The sequence below is a fragment of the Oncorhynchus mykiss genome, chromosome 1 (assembly GCF_057628025.1).
Source record: "Oncorhynchus mykiss isolate SJ-2025 chromosome 1, ASM5762802v1, whole genome shotgun sequence".
NCBI classification, from domain to species: Eukaryota; Metazoa; Chordata; class Actinopteri; order Salmoniformes; family Salmonidae; genus Oncorhynchus; species Oncorhynchus mykiss.
The window spans coordinates 10,470,203-10,491,781 of NC_143022.1; the positions used below are offsets into that span (position 1 = coordinate 10,470,203).

The window sequence follows — 21,579 nt, forward strand, 5'->3', positions numbered from 1 at the left end:
CAGCAGTACTGGAGAGCAGGTCCTCACCTTCAATACAAAGGTATAGTACACATACATCTTTCATGAATAACACTGCTGTTGACCTTTTATGAGATATATGATTCTTTGTGTCATGGCATTGCACTGCTTCTTTGCAATTGATATGCTGTACTTTAAGATATCGATATTTTCCGTTTGTTTACATGTGCCTTTTCCCACCAACCAGGGTTCCAAGAAAGTTAGTAAGAACCTCTGTCCTCAAGAGTCTCTGGAGTACCAGCCTCAGAACATTTCCCCTACTGTGTACTTTACAGGTAAGCCCTGCTGCTGTTTAGGCTGCTGCTCAGTCAAGACTGAGACATTATCCCTTTACCATTCCACTAATTCATTTGGAAAGACATTGTACTCCTCTGAGTTGTTACCTATGACATACTGTACTGTGGGCTGGGTGGTAGCCTAGTGGGTTAAGAGGTTGGGCCAGTAACCGATAGGTTGCTGGTTCAGAATCCCTGAGTTCACGAGGCAAAATCTGTCAATGTGCTCTTGAGCAAGGCACTTAATCCTAATTGCTCCTTGTAAGTCTCTCTGGATAAGAGTGTCTGATAAATGAGTAAAAGTTTAAATTGATGGCATGCTGGATGGTCTTTCGTTGCAGAGACGATGACAACATCTCATGGCTCCTTTTCTCCAGAGGGAATTTATGATATCGCATCGTCCTTCCCACTTGAAGAGAAGAGTCGCAAACCCTCCCTTTTCACCAGATTGTCTAGATCCATCACGAAAGGCTTTCTCAGCCCATTCAAATCTTCAAGGAAAACCAAATCATTTAATTAAATTCCTCATAACAACGAGAGCATTCATTTGTTCAGATGAAAATCTAATCGTATTGGTCACATACACCGAAAACAACTGTGAGATGCTTTATTACGAGCCCATTCCCAACAATGCAGAGTTAAAAAGTAAGAAAATATTTTCTAAATAGTAACACAATAACAATAACAAGGCTATATACAAGGAGTACCAGTACCGAGTCAATGTGCATGGGTGCGAGGTAGTCGAGGTAATACAGTATGTACATGTAGGTAAGGGTAAAAGTGACTAGGCAATCAGGATAGATAATAAACACAGTAGCAGCAGCTAGTGTGAAAGTCGGTCAGTGAATGTGTGGGTAGAGTGTAGTGAATGTGCATCGAGCCAATTCAAGAGAGTCAGTGGAAAACAATTAGAAAAATACATCAATAACCAAGGGGGTCAATGCAAATAGTGCAGGTGGCCATTTAATTAACGTTCAGCAGTCTGATGGCTTGGGGGTAGAAGCTGTTCAGCAGTCTAATGACTTGGGGGTAAAAGCTGTTCAGCAGTCTAATGACTTGGGGGTAGAAGCTGTTCAGCAGTCTAATGACTTGGGGGTAGAAGCTGTTCAGCAGTCTAATGACTTGGGGGTAGAAGCTGTTCAGCAGTCTAATGACTTGGGGGTAGAAGCTGTTCAGCAGTCTAATGACTTGGGGGTAGAAGCTGTTCAGCAGTCTAATGACTTGGGGGTAGAAGCTGTTCAGCAGTCTAATGACTTGGGGGTAGAAGCTGTTCAGCAGTCTAATGACTTGGGGGTAGAAGCTGTTCAGCAGTCTAATGACTTGGGGGTAGAAGCTGTTCAGCAGTCTAATGACTTGGGGGTAGAAGCTGTTCAGCAGTCTTATGGCTTGGGGGTAGAAGAAGTTCAGCAGTCTAATGACTTGGGTGTAGAAGCTGTTCAGCAGTCTAATGACTTGGGGGTAGAAGCTGTTCAGCAGTCTTATGGCTTGGGGGTAGAAGAAGTTCAGCAGTCTAATGACTTGGGTGTAGAAGCTGTTCAGCAGTCTAATGACTTGGGGGTAGAAGCTGTTCAGCAGTCTAATGACTTGGGGGTAGAAGCTGTTCAGCAGTCTAATGACTTGGGTGTAGAAGCTGTTCAGCAGTCTAATGACTTGGGGGTAGAAGAAGTTCAGCAGTCTAATGACTTGGGTGTAGAAGCTGTTCAGCAGTCTAATGGCTTGGGGGTAGAAGCTGTTCAGCAGTCTAATGGCTTGGGGGTAGAAGCTGTTCAGCAGTCTAATGACTTGGGTGTAGAAGCTGTTCAGCAGTCTAATGGCTTGGGGGTGGAAGCTGTTCAGCAGTCTAATGACCAGGATCCTGGTGTCTACCCAATGTGCTGAGCACTCCTCTTGGACAGAGTCCGCGCTACATTCAGCTGCTACAACCATGGTCTCTGTGTGAAGGCACTGTTAGAGAGTCAATCAACCAGAACAAGGTTAGGAGACCAAATCTGTGTCCTAGCATTGTGAAATACTGTATATGTAATGGCCTCAATACATTAATGAAGCGCCCTTACATCCTATCCTCTCCCCATACTGAAACAACTTGTTAGGGTGAACCAATAAGACTGACACTATATACCTTCTAAGCATGATAGTTGGCTCATGATTTGTTTCAGGACTTGTTAGGGTAAACCAATAACAGCTTCTAACCCCAAGTCATAACACTGCTGAACAATTAATCAAATGGCCACCGGACAAGTTCAACTGTTTTATTATTTGTTACTTTAGTTTATTGGGTAAATATTCTCTTCAACTCTTCTTGAACTGCACTGTTTGTTAAGGGCCTGTAAGTAAAGTATTTCACGGAAAGATCTACACTTGTTGTATTCAGCGCATGTGACAAATTAAAGTTTGAGTTGATTTGACTATATACCTTCTAAGCATGATGGTTGGCTCATGATTTGTTTGTACTGAAATCTATTCAGGGAGGATAAGGGTATATCATAGGCAGTGATGTAGTGGTAAAACCATTGACTGGTAAATGCTGATTGCCGTTCAGGATTAAAGAAGTAACGCTCCCTCTACTTTCAATGCATCTTCCACAAAAGGTGGGTAAATGCTTGAACAAAATAAAATAAAAAGTGTGTAAACAGCTTTTACATGTGTCCCCCCCCCACCACCACTGATTATAGGAGGCTTCTTCTGACAGTATTCACACCTTTCATAAGAAACCTCCAGAGAAATATTCATATTCACCGTAGCTGTCATTTAAACTTGGACTAACCTGGCCAAGGCCAAACAGTATATGGCGTTTTCTCTGGGTGTGCGGTCGCAGGGGAGAGAAAAGGCCTCCAGTGAGGTGGTGAGTATCTGGGCGGAGTTTGGCGAGGCAAACACAGGTCTGAGATTGGTGTCTCTGGAAATGGGCGGGAGCGGGACTCTGCTCCTCCATTGGTTGCTGTTCTGATCCCCACTCTCATCCTCCTCACATCCCTTCCCTCCACATCCCCTCTTCTTCTCTCTTTCATCCCTCGTGGCCACAGGGTGTAGCTTCGGTAGTTGAAGAGGTTTATCCTGGGATGCCAGGGCGCGGAGCAGGCAGGATACATGAGATGGGCAGTTGATGAGGGTCAAACGTCGAGAGGCTGTGGACATCACCCTGATACCCGCCTTGGCCTCACTCCTCCTGGGCTTGGAGGACATCTTGGGGAGGGTGAAGCCGTCCACCAGGACCGTGTCGCCCACCCTGGTCCTGAACGGAGCCCTGTTGAGGCCCATGCAGTGCCTGGATGCTGCCCTCCTCTGCCCCAGCCTCACCCAGCCCTTTATCTGGAGGTATGTCCGCATGGGCAGGGCCATACCTGGGAGGACCACCACAGAGCACAGCTTGGTGGCCAGGTGACGCACACACTCTGTGGCCGTACTGGAGGGCGATCCTCAGGGGGTCATGCCTGTCGGGATCCCCAGGGTCAAGGGTCAGAACGCTGCTGGCGATAAAGAGTTTGAGGATGGTGAGCTGGCCGCGCTTGATGGAGGCGACAGCGGGAACCTTGGCGACGTCGGGGTGGGCCGTCTGGTGGCACCACTCACGGTAAGGGTGAACCCCCACCGGCTTAATGACACGCACCCCCCTCTCCAGCAGCCAGCCGGCCAGGTCCAGGTGGCCCAGAGAAGCAGCGATGTAGAGTGCCACCCGGAGCTGGAACCTGGAATAATACAGAATCAATGTATTTATAACACGTTTCAAGTTTTTTTTGTCAAGTTCACAAGATACAGTGGGTTATAAAACAGTACAGTAAAATGCTTACTTGCAAGCTCTTTCCCACAATGCAGTATTAAATATCAGGGTAAGAGAAAAATAATATGAAGGAAAAAAACACGAGAATATAAGCTATATACAGGGTCAGTACTATCATTGTAAGCTATATACAGGGTCAGTACTATCATTGTAAGCTATATACAGGGTCAGTACTATCATTGTAAGCTATATACAGGGTCAGTACTATCATTGTAAGCTATATACAGGGTCAGTACTATCATTGTAAGCTATATACAGGGTCAGTACCATCATTGTAAGCTATATACAGGGTCAGTACCATCATTGTAAGCTATATACAGGGTCAGTACTATCATTGTAAGCTATATACAGGGTCAGTACCATCATTGTAAGCTATATAAAGGGTCAGTACCATCATTGTAAGCTATATACAGGGTCAGTACCATAATTGTAAGCTATATAAAGGTTCAGTACGATCACTGTTGATAGTAAGTCTATCATACAGTTCAGTGTGTAGATGTGTATTCTGACATCACAGGTCTCTCCCTAGACAGGTGTCGTTGGACGGTCAGTCTGTGTCCCAGGAAGCAGCCTCTGAGGAACTCCGCCCACCCATCCCAGGTGTCTAACCGTAGAGTAGCCCCTGGGAGACAGAGACACATGCAGGTTGTCCTCCTGGTTTCCATGAACCAAGAATGTGTTCCATACAGTCCATTTGTCTCTGTGTTACATCCATAAGGTGTTGAGCCAGAGGACCATTGATCTACTGCACAAGGAAGGCCATACCCAGGTCAATGGCGTAGTCGTGCAGCCGGTTGCAGTCGTAGAGTTGCAGGCCGGCGGGAGAGCTCAGTCTGAAGGAGCTGACGGGAAGCACACACTGCTGGGACACCAGGGTCATGAGCCTGGCCACAGACGTACTCAGGAGAAACACAGTGCCCAAGACTGAGAGGGTCTCCCCCGTCACGGCACTGAACACACGCACCACCGGCTCCCGCTGAAGTATAAGACCATGGACATACAGTAAATTCACTTGTTTTACATAAATACCTATGTTGTGTTTATACACCGAGTAAACAAAACATTATGAACACCTGTTCTTTCCATGACAAAGACTGACCAGGTGAATCCAGGTGAAAGCTATGAACCCTTAATGATGTCACTTGTTAAATCCACTTTAGTGTAGATGAAGGGGAGCGGACAGGTTAAAGAAGGATTTTTAAGCCTTGAGACAATTGAGGCATAGATTGTGTATGTGTGCCATTCAGAGGGTGAATGGGCAAGACAAAATATTTAAGTGCCTTTGAACGGGGTAGTAGGTGCCAGGTGCACCGGTTTGTGTCAAGAACTGCAATGCTGCTGGGGTTTTTCACACTCAACAGTTTCCTGTGTGTATCATGAATGGTCCACCACCCAAAGAACATCCAGCCAACTTGGCACAACTGTTGGAAGCATTGGAGTCAACATGGGCCAGCATCCCTGGGGAACGCTTTCAAACACCTTGTAGAGTCCATGCCCCAGCAACTCAATATTAGGAAGGTGTTTCTAATGTTTGGTACACTCAGTATATATAAGTTAGGAGTCATATAATTACAGGGGTAAGATGAAGTGGCTCCTTTGCACTGATCTTAGGTCTGGTTTGTGTTTTTACTGCTAATGGTAAAGGTTAGGATTTGGTGAGAGTAAACTGATCCTAGATCTGTGCCCAAGGGCAATTTCTATCCAGAGACAAATCAAAGGTCCATGCTATTTAAATTTATAATCTACCACCATCTCGTGGCTCAAACTTGTAACAACATTTTCTAATTCATGTGCTGTACTGAGTTTTGTTCTATCACATTGAACACTAATCTGGGTGAAAATTAAATTGAACACTAATCTGGGTGAAAATTAAATTGAAGACTAATCTGGGTGAAAATTAAATTGAAGACTAATCTGGGTGCAGATTACATTGTTAACAGAAATATTATGAATATGTATTTCAATGAACCCAAAGGGCCTCTTCTTCACCTACTATACGGCCTGCTGTACTCTGTAGTCTGCTGTACTCTGCTGTACTCTGTAGTCTGCTGTGCTCTACTGTACTCTGCTGTACTCTGCTGTACTCTGCTGTACTATACACCACTGGGTATACAGACTCTTCAGATACTGTTAGCGAACACCAGACTGAGGTCGAGGCGATTACATGGGGAAAAGGTTTATGACTGTAAGGGTGTTTGGTACAAAGGCAACACTACATCGGGCCACATTTCAGCTCTATCCCAGGTCAACCATACAATACTATAGATTTCCACTCTAGTCAACCAGCAAGAAGGAGAGACAGACAGAAGGTCTGGCTTTGACTATGTCAATGATGGGATGTGTAAGTAAGGAGTAAGGAACACAAATAAACATTATTCTGATGGTTACATTTGTACTTAGATACATAACCACTCTCCTCTGTTAGCAAATCTTCCACAGAACTTTGTGGAACAGAGTGAGTTCTGTCCCTGTCTGGCTCTGGACATGTACCCAGGGACCTCTGTACAACAACACTTCACACTCACGAAGCAGTGTTCTTACTAACCAATCACTCTACCATAACCATGGTCTCGGTATAAAGCAGTGTCCTTACTAACCAAATACTCTACCATAACCATGGTCTTGGTTGAGCAAGGGCAATATTACTTTAAGTCTCAAGCAGGGTGAATTTACTATATACCACCACACTATACAGTGGGGCAAAAAAGTATTTAGTCAGCCACCAATTGTGCAAGTTCTCCCACTTACACTTAAAAAGATGAGAGAGGCCTGTAATTTTCATCATAGGTACACTTCAACTATGACAGACAAAATGAGAAAAAAAAATCCAGAAAAATCACATTGTAGGATTTTTAATGAATTTATTTGCAAATTATGGTGGAAAATAAGTATTTGGTCACCTACAACTATTTTATTTTACCTTTAGGCAAGTCAGTTAAGAACAAATTCTTATTTTCAATGACAGTGGGTTAACTGCCTGTTCAGGGGCAGAACGACAGATTTGTACCTTGTCTGTTCAGGGATTTGAACTTGCAACCTTCCGGTTACTAGTCCACCGCTCTAACCACTAGGCTACCCTGCCGCCCCATATAACCATACTATATAATCATACTATATAACCATACTATATATTACCACACTCTATCACCATAATATATATAATGATACTATATAATCATACTATATAGCCATACTATTTAACCATACTATTTAACCATACTATTTAACCATACTATTTAACCATACTATATATCACCACACTATATCTGAAACACTTCATGTTAATGATAGTATGAAGCTGTTTCAAGCAATAGCCAGCTCACTTTGATATGCATTTTCAAGCACGGGTAGAAACAGCTAGGTGTTCGGCTGGTACCTTCAGCAGGCAGCAGATGGCACTGCTAGGGGTGATGCCAACGTCTGTCAGGACCCAGCTGTCCCGAAGGATGGCACCAGCATAGCTCAGCTCCAGGAAGTGCCTCACCTGCTTGTCGTCTGACAGTTGCACGTGGAAGTAATCCTGCCAGAGGAAGAAGATTGGAAACACAAGGAGCCGTAATTGAGTGTCCCATACGATCAGAGTGAGAGGGCTCAACACTGATGGAGCCGTAATGGAGGGTAATTGTAATTGTAATTGTAATTGTAAAAGTGTCCAATTGTGTACAATTAAGAAATAAGGCGGTGTGGTCAATATATGGCCAATATACCATGTTCTCCGCAACGCGGAGGTATATTGGCCATATACCACAAACTCATCATGTGACTTCTTTTTTTTTTCAATTTAGTGGTATCCAATTGGTAGTTACAGTCTTGTCCCATTGCTACAACTCCCATATGGACTTGGGAGAGGCGAGAGCCAAGAGCCGTGCGTCCTCCGAAACACAAACCAGCCAAGCCAAGCCACACTGCTTCATGACACTTGCTTAACCAGCCGTGTCGACCGTGTCAGCGTGCACAGCGCTTGGCCCACCACAGGAGTCACTAGTGTGTGATGGGACAAGAACACCCCTGCCGGCCAAACCCTCCACTAAACCGGATGATGCTGGGCCAATTGTACGCCACCCCATGGGTCTCCCAGTCACGGCCTGCTGCGACAGAGCCTGGACTTGAACCAGGATCTCTAGTGGCACAGCTAGACCACTGCCTTAGACCACTGCGCTACTCGGGAAGCCCGAGGTGCCTTATTGCTATAGGGCAGTTAACCCACTGTTCCTAGGCCTTTATTGAAAATAAGAATTTGTTCTTAACTGACTTGCCTTGTAAAATAAATATTTGAAGCAGAGCTTAATTTGTAAATTGGGAGGTGCCAGAACAAAGAGTGGGTGCTAGAGGGGGGGTTCTGTGGTACCAGAACTCATGAGAAAAAATATCACCTTTTATAATAGAGCATTGAACACATATCATCACCTGCATTGCTTGCTGTTTGGGGTTTTAGAATGGGTTTTTGTACAGCACTTTGAGATATCAGCTGATGTACGAAGGGCTATATAAATACATTTGATTTGATATCATCACATTTGGGTAGAGCCACTTATAAAAGGTGCACGCACACATGGGGAACATTTTTAGTAGCCTAGGGTCCGGGAAAGTGTTGGCCTTTTTAAAACCGCATTTCGTGCAATTCTACATCCTTTTACATGACTGGAGACTTTGGCATTATCTTTTTTTTAATCCGCACAAATGATCGAAATGGCAGGCTACTTTGACACTGACAAACTTAGTATCTGAGATCAATAAAAACGACCTTGTCTTGAATCCATCAATAGCATATAGGCCTAGGTTTGTGGAGAAACATATAGTAGGCTACAATATGAGGAGGAAATTAGTCCTAAAAATGCTTTCCAGTTTCACTGACTCACCCAATGATGCGCAGCTCACTCGCTGGAGATTGTCGATGCGCTCGTGTCAAAAGCCTATCTCTCCCTCTCTCCGTTTTGTAAAACAATGTTTGGGAGTTGATCAAATATTTTGGTAGTCTACAGCATAGTCTTATCTTTTCAGCAAGAGTCATTGCTTTTCAACCTGTGTTTTCCCTCGATTGTATTTGAAATATTGCAAAAGGCCTGTTTTGTCTGCCTGCTGTTTTTTCACTGACAGATTTGCCTCGCGTTCCCGACTGTAGGCTATTCTTTGTTATTGGGCTACAATCCGCAGCTAGGCTATTTAAAAAAAGGGCCATTGGTCCTCTGTAGCTAAATTATAGGGTTTCTCATGACGTATTAGGCTATTCTGAATGATTTCATTTATTTCTCAACAGACAGCAGTATTTCCGTAACTTGACACAGTAAATTGCTAGCTAGTACTGGCGGGAATTCTCTACAACAAAATGCACAACAAATATTCTCCAAAAACCGCTGCATCTTATGTGTGATGTTCGAATAACATTTACAAACAATTTGATATAAATTGAACATTTAAATCATCACCTGAAAGTATAAAAATCACTTTTGATGTACAGTGCTTTGCAACCAACAACTTACCGCTGGTTTGGTGCTTGTTCACTGGGACGATTTTAACTGGAACATCCCCCCTCGTAAGCAGCTTTTCAAACCAGCCAATAAGATGCCATGTTGAGTAGGTGAAGGCAAGACAAACTCAAACCAAAAACCCATTGGCTTAACAATAAAGTGGCAAGGGGAATCACCAATTTAACCCTGTTACAGAGGCAACTCGAATGAACATTGATCGCTTTTATTATAATTGTTAAATAGCAAAAATGATTTTTCATGGCACGAGAGGTACCGGATTTGGCCAAATAGGTTCCGGAACAAAACAGTCCAGAACGGAACGGTGCCGGATCCTGTTCTGGCATGATCCTGCTCAAATTAAGCACTGATTTGAAGTACCTAGGCCTCTACCTGCTGAGTATAAAGATTATTAAACTAGATTCAGTGGGCTTGTCATTCACAGTACTGATGAAAAATCAAGTACAGTTGATCTAAATGTGGATATACGAGGACATCTAGTGGTCACCGGATTTTTTAAAAATCCATGCAAGCTATCTTTGCACTAGCATGCGATGCCATATATTTGACACAGGTATTTATTTTTCAACATGTATTGTCATTGACTGGAACAAAATATAATTGTATGAGCTATGCCTCTGTGTCCCGGCGTTGTTGTACCCCTCTACTATCTGGCTTGGTGGGGCGATCTCGTTCTGCATGCCTGCTTCACTGAGATACAATGTGTCGTCATGCATTTGTGCATGCACGCTGTTAACGGTCATACCCGTCTTGCTAGCTAATTTAGCTAGCTCATCAACCAGTATTTTATTCGCTTTTTCTGCACGATAGCACTTATTAAAGCCTTGAAACTCATGGGGACCCCACTGTTACCACGGGTCACCGAGCTAGCCCTTATTTGGCAGCAGGGTTGCATCGGTTTCCATTGGATTTGACAGCTTGTTAGGCTGGCTAGCTAGGTAGCTAATTCGCTAATGCGAACTGTTTATCACGTAGCAGCCTATGCTGACTAGCATCGCTAGCAACTAGCTAACATGGATAAAGTCTAGTCGTGGGTCCACAAAATCAAACAAATGGTACTGAACTGATGACAAAATCATGTTTCGAAATTGTAGTAGATATTTTTTTTGTTGCTTAATGACATTGCGAATATCATATTTTTTGTCATTTAACTACCGGTCTGTATATAATCCGGTTTCGGAATGAGAAAAGTATTAATCGCAAATTCCAGCACTACTAACGGATACCGGGAAAAATAAATATGAGAACCGGTCACGAATGCGGAGCCACGCCCTAAAATAACATGTGACCACAAGGCGTTTGTGACACATTCATGCGTTCCAACTTTGTCATAATTGTCTGTAGGTTCTAAATTGCTTATGAGCTTGGCTTCCCTTCAGAAAGTAGCTGATTCTTGTACTCTACAGCTGTATTTTCCTACAGTTACTAATAATACTAGCAACAAAACAGATTTCATTCCTTAAAATGATATTGCCAGATGGAAGAAAATAATAAGGTAGGCCTAAACTGTAATAAGATATACCTTAAAGACTGCTTGTGTTTAATCCTGAATCCAGTTGCCCCTCATGTACTGGGATAAAACAATAGGCAAGCCATGAACCTTATGGAGGAGTACATGTGTTTTGTAGACACACCTGGGTTCTAGACTGGCTGAGGTAAACATTTTAGGAAAGCCTGGGTTTTTAAATCCTGGTGAAAGCAGATATGTCAAAGTTTGTCAATGTCATGTTGCCCTTCCATTTAGATGAAACTAGCGAAAATGATCATTTTGCTTCTCTTAATCCACATTTTCTAGCAAAAAAACATGTTCATGCTTTAGGGCTGGTGGGCTGCATATATATTGGTAAAATATAAAGTGTGTGTGTGTGGAGGGGAGGGGTGTAGTGGATATAATGGGGTATAGGCCTAACTGTTGTTTTGAGGGTGAAATTTCAACCACAGGATGATGTCATCATTGTAAACTAAATTCAGCATAGCCAAACCTTGTTATAAAATAGGTTGAATTTGTACCTTTGAAACCATGTCAGATTTTCAACATTATATACACTTTCAGAAAAAAACTATAGGCAGCACCTCAGCCCGGGATCGAACCCCATGCAGGGTTTTAACTACACCCAGCCCTGCTTAGCTTTAATATGTCACTGACTACTACCAATATGCTATTGTGAGAATTATTATTGAGAGATCTCTTAATAACAAAATTTATTCAGTGTTAATATCGAAGTCATTCTAAGGGGTAGGTTTGACAAAGCAAATGAGTGAGTGAGTCTTTGACATGAAGACAGTGGTTAGATTCTGCCATTTGGACTGCTCTGATGTTTCCATTCTCTCCTGGTTATGACCATAGAGCCTTGTCCCAGTCTCTAGACCTGCCTGTCTGTGTGGTGGATGACCACCTGACCTCTGAAGCTGTCAATGAGATGGTAAGTTGACCATGTCATTTCATATTACAACATTAATCCAATAAAATGTTATAGTGATGCTATCATTGGCAATGTTGACGTACCACAACCATCTCTGTTGTGTTGCAGTTGTTTAATTGGCCCAACGTTGCCAATGCTCCTCCACTCTTTAACAGTTAATAATTATTTCAGTATGATATTTGTTGTATATTAAGTTTGATTATTTGCAATATAATTACATTTCTACCAGGAGCAGAGCAATTCTACCAGGAGCAGAGCAACCTCAGTGATGGAAACCACAGAAGAGGGGAAGCTCAACAATGTGGAACATCTGACACTTATGGACTTCCTTCAAAACCTAACTGAGAAGTATGTTCTGTTTTCTTTGGTACTATCACACCTTCAAGGAAAAAGGATCAAATTAGAAACTGATCAATCGGAAAAAAATGTTCAGTGCTAGAAAAGTTGTCACATTGCAATTTTGCCAAAACAACTGACACAAAGCAAGTATAACTTCACGATCAGGCAAATAATTAAATAAAAACTATTCTGCCACGCATCCTGATATGACAACATTTATAACAATATTGTTTTCAGGCAATGGAAGGGGATTCGTGAGGGCATGTTTGACCCGGTAAGATCATGTTACTGACAATTTAATCAGATTACCATGAAAACTCTGCCTAATGTTTAACCTTGTTCATAAGCTTTTGAAAGACGCACTATGCAACATTTTAAAACACTTCTTCTGTCTGGAATACAGCTGACAAAACAACAGCTTGCCGGCTTGTGTCTGAGGATTGTCCAGTTTTTATCGGACAAGCTGATGCAGATCATCATCCCAGGTCTTTACGAACTACTGGGCATCCAAGATGCTGCCTCCTCTCCATTGTCACAGAGATCTCTCACAGCGTCACTCACCAGTCTGTTAGACGATAAGGTTAACACCAAGTCCCGCGTGAGATTTACTGAGGCTGGTGTACCTAAGAGGCCAGGCAGTCGAAAGTCTTACAATAGCTTTCGCATCCCGACTCCCTACCCTTCCTCCAACTGTATGGAGCAGGGAGATGAAGAAGAGCAGGAATCACAACTTAAGTTCAAGGACCTGACTAAGGGCAGTCTGGGCAGTGGAAGCTACCTGCCCAAGGGGGCCATGAGGTATGTTCTTAAAGGGAAATTTAACAACTTCATATTCATCTCCAGCATCACCATATGTGAAAATTACACATTTCCATGCATTGTAGTAAAAAAAATATAGAGGGACGTAACTGTTTCCAATAGTGCTGAGAAATTAGTGCTTTTTGAGGTTGGTTTGGTTTCGATTCAAATATTTAAAAAATAATCACGGTTTTGGATTTCAATACTTTTTTTAGACATTGAATGCACTATGGATTATGTGTGTTGAATGCTGTAACAACAGATGCTACTGAGCCAGATGTCTATGTGTCAGGGGAGAAGCTCCAGGTGGTATCCGATTTTAAGTACCTTGGCATCATACTTGATTCCAACCTCTCTTTTAAAAAGCATGTAAAAAAGGTAATTCAAATAACCAAATTCAACCTAGCTAATTTTCGATTTATACGAAATTGTTTGACTACAGAGGTAGCAAAACTGTACTTCAAATCTATGATACTCCCCCACTTAACATACTGCTTGACTAGTTGGGCCCAAGCTTGCTGTACAACATTAAAACCTATTCAGTCTGTCTACAAACAGGCTCTCAAAGTGCTTGATAGGAAGCCCAATAGCCATCATCATTGTCACATCCTTAGAAAGCATGAGCTCTTGAGTTGGGAAAATCTTGTGCAATACACCGACGCATGTCTTGTATTCAAGATCCTTAATGGCCTGGCTCCCCCTCCACTCAATATTTTTGTTAAACAGAAAACCCAGACATATGGCAGCAGATCCACAAGGTCTGCCATGAGAGGTGACTGTATAGTTCCCCTAAGGAAAAGCACCTTTAGTAAATCTGCATTCTCTGTGAGAGCTTCCCATGTCTGGAATACACTGCCATCAGACACACATAACTGCACCACATATCACACTTTCACAAAATGCTTGAAGACATGGCTAAAGGTCAATCAGATTTGTGAACATGGTCCCTAGCTGTGTGTTGCCGCTTTCCATGTTGTCTGTTGTCTGTAGCTTGTGAGGTGTGGAAACTTTGTTGCTTTTATGAATTTTGTCTTGACGCTTTTTGTTTTATGTTGCTCTGTCTGTATGCTACGTCTTGCTTGTCCTATGTTGCTCTGTCTGTATGCTACGTCTTGCTTGTCCTATGTTGCTCTGTCTGTATGCTACGTCTTGCTTGTCCTATGTTGCTCTGTCTGTATGCTACGTCTTGCTTGTCCTATGTTGCTCTGTCTGTATGCTACGTCTTGCTTGTCCTATGTTGCTCTGTCTGTATGCTACGTCTTGCTTGTCCTATGTTGCTCTGCCTGTATGCTACGTCTTGCTTGTCCTATGTTGCTATGTCTGTATGCTACGTCTTGCTTGTCCTATGTTGCTCTGTCTGTATGCTACGTCTTGCTTGTCCTATGTTGCTCTGTCTGTATGCTACGTCTTGCTTGTCCTATGTTGCTCTGTCTGTATGCTACGTCTTGCTTGTCCTATGTTGCTCTGTCTGTATGCTACGTCTTGCTTGTCCTATGTTGCTCTGTCTGTATGCTACGTCTTGCTTGTCCTATGTTGCTCTGTCTGTATGCTACGTCTTGCTTGTCCTATGTTGCTCTGTCTGTATGCTACGTCTTGCTTGTCCTATGTTGCTCTGTCTGTATGCTACGTCTTGCTTGTCCTATGTTGCTCTGTCTGTATGCTACGTCTTGCTTGTCCTATGTTGCTCTGTCTGTATGCTACGTCTTGCTTGTCCTATGTTGCTCTGTCTGTATGCTACGTCTTGCTTGTCCTATGTTGCTCTGTCTGTATGCTACGTCTTGCTTGTCCTATGTTGCTCTGTCTGTATGCTACGTCTTGCTTGTCCTATGTTGCTCTGTCTGTATGCTACGTCTTGCTTGTCCTATGTTGCTCTGTCTGTATGCTACGTCTTGCTTGTCCTATGTTGCTCTGTCTGTATGCTACGTCTTGCTTGTCCTATGTTGCTCTGTCTGTATGCTACGTCTTGCTTGTCCTATGTTGCTCTGTCTGTATGCTACGTCTTGCATGTCCTATGTTGCTCTGTCTGTATGCTACGTCTTGCTTGTCCTATGTTGCTCTGTCTGTATGCTACGTCTTGCTTGTCCTATGTTGCTCTGTCTGTATGCTACGTCTTGCTTGTCCTATGTTGCTCTGTCTGTATGCTACGTCTTGCTTGTCCTATGTTGCTCTGTCTGTATGCTACGTCTTGCTTGTCCTATGTTGCTCTGTCTGTATGCTACGTCTTGCTTGTCCTATGTTGCTCTGTCTGTATGCTACGTCTTGCTTGTCCTATGTTGCTCTGTCTGTATGCTACGTCTTGCTTGTCCTATGTTGCTCTGTCTGTATGCTACGTCTTGCTTGTCCTATGTTGCTCTGTCTGTATGCTACGTCTTGCTTGTCCTATGTTGCTCTGTCTGTATGCTACGTCTTGCTTGTCCTATGTTGCTCTGTCTGTATGCTACGTCTTGCTTGTCCTATGTTGCTCTGTCTGTATGCTACGTCTTGCTTGTCCTATGTTGCTCTGTCTGTATGCTACGTCTTGCTTGTCCTATGTTGCTATGTCTGTATGCTACGTCTTGCTTGTCCTATGTTGCTCTGTCTGTATGCTACGTCTTGCTTGTCCTATGTTGCTATGTCTGTATGCTACGTCTTGCTTGTCCTATGTTGCTCTGTCTGTATGCTACGTCTTGCTTGTCCTATGTTGCTATGTCTTGCTTGTTCTATGCTGCTATTGTCTATATTGTAATTGTTTTTAATAACCTGCCCAGGGACTGCGGTTGAAAATTAGCCGGCTGGCTAAAACCGGCACTTTTACTGAAATGTTGATTAATGTGCACTGTCCCTGTAAAAATAAAAAATAAATAAATAAAATAAACTCAAACACATAATAAAACAATGAATAAAAGTCCCATGATGGTAGTGACTGTCCATTACTGTTAATGACTTATCAACCATCATTTACTTTCTCATATAAAATATTTATTTGATGACTTTATTATTTCATTCCAAGTCATCAACTCATCTCTATAGAGCTGCTGCTTATTCTGTCTGACAAAATCACTATTTTAGTAGTTCTTCTAAGTAAATAAGACCTACTTTTATGACCGCTGAACACCAACTGTCAATCACTTAGATCATGTATTTCCAGGTAGAGAATCCTCGCAACGCAACTGCTTTTTATCTCTCTCATGCATTCTCTCGTCTCTCCGTCTCAGTCAATGAGGTTTCCGTATCTGCTCCACACAGAGTGGACAAGCAAGTGGGCGTGCAATGGATTGTGGGAATTAATTGCCATATTTTCTGTGCTAAACTATGTAGAATATTGGCCTGTTGGAAACTACAACTCCCTACTACATTGCATAGTTCGTGCTTGATCTGATTTATCTCTACAGAAACTGAGCATCGAGCTCACAGAAGAATAAAAAAATTAACTATATGGAATTCAAATAATTGAGCCGACGTCGGTCAATTAGTTGTTTAAAAACCGAAAAATAACAAAAATGTTGGTTAAATGCTCAGCTCTAGATTCTAATGACATCATCAGTGTGCATCGTGTGATTTTAACCAATTATGAGTAGGCATTTCCTACTAATTGGTTGATGATGTCATAGAAAACACTTATCTTCCTCTTTCTTTTTTACTACAAAACATAGAAATGCCTGTTTTTCACATATGCTGATGTTGGGGTGGTGCTGGAGATGATGAATATGAAGTTGAAACATTTAGAAATTTCCCTTTAACATTTCTTCAAACTGCCTTGTATTTATGATTGTCCTTGAAGTTATTAGAAGTTACAGTATTTGAAGTTTATAGCAATTTGGATTTTTGTAGAGGATAGATATTGCCAGGATAGATGGATATCTACAGGCCAGTTTCAATACAAATGACTTATACAAAATACATTTTATTGGGCTTTAGAAATTAAGCAGTTAGGCTGACATCACACTAAGGTTTTTTCTCAGAGAAACAGCAGCGTTTTCCTCATTGTTTTCAATGGTGCAGATGTATTTGACACACTGAATGTGCATCACAGCCTTACATATTATTTGTTTGACTTTGATGATTTCTGCGTTTTTTTCCCCAAGGACTCTAACCTCTCTGTCTGATGTGCAGAAGAAAACAACCAACTCTGAGACGCTACAAGTCCTCTTAGGTGTCTCAGAGGACACCATTGTCACCTGTGTGCAGGACAGCCTGCAAGGTTCTCTCTCCAAACTTGCATGCATGTCCAATTCTCCATCTGGAAGTGCAGGCTCTATGATGCTAACCCCTGCTGTAATGGCAGAGTTGGCTAAAGATGTCAAGTCGGCCTTATCAGTGGTCGTTAAGAGTGCCTCCGCAAGTCACACCTCTCTAGTGACACCGGTAAGGGGAGACTCACAGACCAAGGTGACTGAGAGCATGGTGAGAGAGCTGGCTGTTAAACTTGAAAAAGTTGACCAAGAGAGCAAGAGTCTAACAGGGCAAGTCATGACCACCATCTCTGACACAATGGTGGCTTTTGTTGACGAGAACGAACAGAATTTGCTGGAAGATCTGAAGGACAAGATCACGTTTTTGGCATCGCATGTTGGCTTTATTGAGGATCTTGATGCCCTGATAAGGAAATACGAGAGCAGCTACAATATTAGTGAATCTGGTTCCTCCTGCACGCTCACATCTAAGAGCATCCAAAAACTCTCTAGCCGGGAGTTTCAAACATCAGCAATACAAGCAGTGAGTGGAGTTCTTGACAAAAAAGTCAGTAGTTTGAGCTTTCCTAGTTCAGTCATTCAGTCTGAGTTAACAGGTGCTGTGTCAGGTCAAACATTGTCTGGCATTGTAAAGACAGAGTCAATTCACCCAGTGGGCTCAGCAGCATCAGTAGTTGTTAAGACTTTTGTGTCAGATATGAAGTCCTTGGCTGAATCTGAAGAGAGTCCCCAACAGAAGAGTGCCTGGTCTGCTGCTGTTCACATTTACCACAGCATCCAAAACAACTTGAAAGATTATTTCAGCAAGCTTCAGCGATGTGCCTTAAAGAGCATTGTCACATCTGATGACAACATCACAAATGCTGAGTTTAAGGAGACAGTTCAACTTCCTTGCTTAAACATGAAATATAGGCCCAGTAAGAGTGAGCCTCAGTTGCCAGAGTCCACTGGTGAAGTTACTTTACAAAGAGGCCTAAGTGAGAGCTCAAAACTTCTTTGGGCAAAAACTGAGTCAGAAGAAAGCATGCTCCTTCTGACAACTTGCACCCAAGAAGTCATCTCAGAGCTTCTGGTCTTGTACAACACTGAGATGTCAAAGGAGGACGCCCTGTACACTGTTGGAGAAAAAGGATCAGGCTTCTCTATTGAGAGAGAGAAATTTGTAGAGGGTGTTCTGGCTCAGCTTGGGGATATTGCCCATTCCAGGGCCTCATCACCAATAGTATGTGAGTTCCCCTGTCAAATTGAGGACAGCAGAAGTAAGGCCACAGCTTCTTTGACCAGTCTGTTAGATTGTATTAGAAAACTCTCAAGTGAGGAATTTAAGAGAAATGCCACTCAAGCAGTGAGTGAGTTCCTAGTTAAAAAGTCCACCAGTAGCTTAACTAGTGCACAGCCTGCTTATTCTGTAGCATCCAGGTCTTGTTCCATTCAAAACCAGTACACATGGTCAAAGGATATTTGTGCGGATTCTGCTGCCTTTGGCATCATTGAAACATTTGTGGAAGACCTGCAGAGCTTGGCGCAACCTGCAGAAGTAGAGGAGAGAGAACCTGACCTCCAGGAAAATGCACAAAAGCTACAGAGCAGGATCTGGTCTGCTACCACTAGTTTATATAACAATATTCAGAAGACATTAAAGGACTTCATCATTCATCAGCGGAGGTCAGACATGCTGAGCAGAACGTCTAGTCATATACCCACAGAGGACTCTGGACATCTTGGGACTAAGGAGCACATTTGTTTGGCAAGCCAGGACTTGAGGCAAGCTAGTAAGAGTGTGCCTCACTTGCACAGTTTGAACCTTGAAGTGGCTCTACACAGGGGTGTCAGCGAGAGTTCAAAACTTCTCTGGACTGAAACAGACGAGGCTCTACTGACCAATAGTACCAAAGAGGTCATTTCAACAATCTTGACCTCATGCGAGGATCAGGCATCAAATGCACCTTGCTTCTCCACAGTAGGAAAGAAAATATCTGATATGTCCCTTGAGGTCAACATGTTGGTAGGTGGTGTTCTGTCTCAGCTGAAGGACATCTCCTTGTCAAGGTCCCCAACACCATGTGAAGACATGTTTGAACGTCTCCAAGGTTCTCCTGAGCGAACCTCTCCAGTAAGTCTAGATTGCAGCACGGCTGCCTCCAAAGGCATTGCATCTTCCCACAGTCTTTCTACAAAGAGCCTCCAAAAACTCTCTAGTCATGAGTTCCAAACTAAAGCTGAGAAAGGAGTGAGTGAGGTCCTCTCTAGATCATTTAACATTGTGGAGGAAGGTACAACAGATAAGTACCTCCAGTCTGTATCTACATCCACCACATCTACTGATATTATACAAACCATGGTGAAAGACCAGCAGGAGCTCACCCAGACCACCCAATCATCTGACATGGTATCTGGAACCTCCCTGCTCACCACTGGACAGGTTTCTGAGAAAAGGATCTGGTCTGTTGCTCGTAACATCTACTACAGTCTGCAAAGTAAGATTACGGAGTTTCTCAGAAAAGATCTTCAAAGATCAGACACAACACTTGGTTCAATCCAAATCTTTACATATCAAAGCAGTCCTGCTTCACAAAGAGCAAGTCTCGGCCATCTTGAGGTCAACCAGAGCAGTGTTACACCTGGTGGAAACGATGCCTGTGTGGACATTCCGCACAAATTACTACCTAAAACCACTAAGCTCTCAGGATCCATGCTGGAGGATATTGACACGATCCGTTGTAGGAGTGCTGACAGCCAAAATACAAGAAATACCTCTTCTTCACGCTCCTCCATCTCTCTAACACCTACTTCAAAATTAAGGCAGTCGAAATGGCACTTTGCTTTACCCGGGACTCCCATCCCCACTGAGTTTCCTGCTCAGATTGACTTTCCCATTGTTAGAAACACAATCATTGAGGACTTCTTTCACACAGAGGACTTACTTCCTGTAACCTTTGTGGACAAAGTCAGGCAAGCTGCTGGGGTGGTAGTGGACATTATGGTGGAAAGTGTTGAGAACACACAGGAAAATGGACAGGGTGCTTCTCATCTTGACGACCTCCGATCTGCTGTTAGGAAATTGAGAAAAATAATTTCCACTTGGACCATCCACATTTTCAGCCATGAATTGGTGGATAAAGTGATAGCCATTCAGGACAGCCACAGCACTCCACAGGTCTTAACATTGGAAGCAGCCAAAAGTGCTTCAGACTCCATTCTTTCAAGGCTGAAATGGGGAAAGGAACAATGTGCCATATCCAAGGAGCTCTCCTCTCAGCTTCTCCAGATATTTGCTGAAGAGACAGTGAAGTGCTTCCTGAGACAGTGGTCAGATGAGTATGAAAACATAAACTTTGATGTTTCAGTCCAGAACGATCCAAAGACTTCTACTTGCATGGTCATTCTTCAAATGATCACCAAAGCCACTGCTAAATGTTATTTTGAGTCCGCTACCAGCGTGGCCACCAGTGACATTGTAGAAGGCGTGTTTGATTTGGAAAGGGATACCATCAGCAGTACTGGAGAGCAGGTCAATACAAAGGTATAGTACACTTTCATGAATAACACTGCTGTTGACCTTTTATATGATTCTTTGTGTCATGGCATTGCACTGGTTCTTTGCAGTTGATATGCTGTACTTTAAGATATCGAAAACATTTCAGTTTGTTTTAATGTGCCTTTTCCCACCAACCAGGGTTCCAAGAATGTTAGTAAGAACCTCTGTCCTCAAGAGTCTCTGGAGTACCAGCCTCAGAACATTTCCCCTACTGTGTACTTTACAGGTAAGCCCTGCTGCTGTTTAGGCTGCTGCTCAGTCAAGACTGAGACATTATCCCTTTACCATTCCACTAATTCATTTGGAAAGACATTGTACTCCTCTGAGTTGTTACCTATGACATACTGTACTGTGGGCTGGGTGGTAGCCTAGTGGGTTAAGAGGTTGGGCCAGTAACCAATAGGTTGCTGGTTCAGAATCCCTGAGTTCACGAGGCAAAATCTGTCAATGTGCTCTTGAGCAAGGCACTTCATCCTAATTGCTCCTTGTAAGTCTCTCTGGATAAGAGTGTCTGATAAATGAGTAAAAATTTAAATTGATGGCATGCTGGATGGTCTTTCGTTGCAGAGACGATGACAATATCTCATGGCTCCTTTTCTCCAGAGGGAATTTATGATATCGCATCGTCCTTCCCACTTGAAGAGAAGAGTCGCAAACCCTCCCTTTTCACCAGATTGTCTAGATCCATCACGAAAGGCTTTCTCAGCACATTCAAATCTTCAAGGAAAACCAAATTATTTAAATAAATTCCT

At 42.9% G+C, this 21,579-nt stretch overlaps 1 protein-coding gene and 1 pseudogene across 1 annotated transcript; one reads left to right on the forward strand and one right to left on the reverse strand.

Moving 5' to 3' along the window:
* Positions 1-2,946: 2,946 nt before the first annotated feature.
* On the reverse strand, positions 2,947-10,273 carry LOC118948931 (protein ANKUB1-like; annotated as a pseudogene).
* A 1,942-nt stretch (positions 10,274-12,215) lies between these two features.
* On the forward strand, positions 12,216-21,573 carry LOC118966096 (uncharacterized). The gene is made up of 6 exons (XM_090182796.1): positions 12,216-12,328; positions 12,557-12,593; positions 12,723-13,117; positions 17,182-20,812; positions 20,966-21,053; positions 21,395-21,573. The coding sequence occupies exons 1-6, from the start codon at positions 12,249-12,251 to the stop codon at positions 21,571-21,573; spliced, it is 4,410 nt and encodes a 1,469-aa protein (XP_090038922.1). The 5' UTR covers positions 12,216-12,248.
* The last annotated feature ends 6 nt before the right edge of the window (positions 21,574-21,579 follow it).

Excerpts from the sequence above, each read along its gene's own strand:
- LOC118966096 (XM_090182796.1), top strand. The coding sequence starts at position 12,249 with ATGGAAACCACAGAAGAGGGGAAGCTCAACAATGTGGAACATCTGACA. Across the intron at positions 13,118-17,181 it reads CTGCCCAAGGGGGCCATGAG|GACTCTAACCTCTCTGTCTG; the intron begins GTATGTTCTTAA and ends TTTTTCCCCAAG. Across the intron at positions 21,054-21,394 it reads CCCTACTGTGTACTTTACAG|AGACGATGACAATATCTCAT; the intron begins GTAAGCCCTGCT and ends CTTTCGTTGCAG.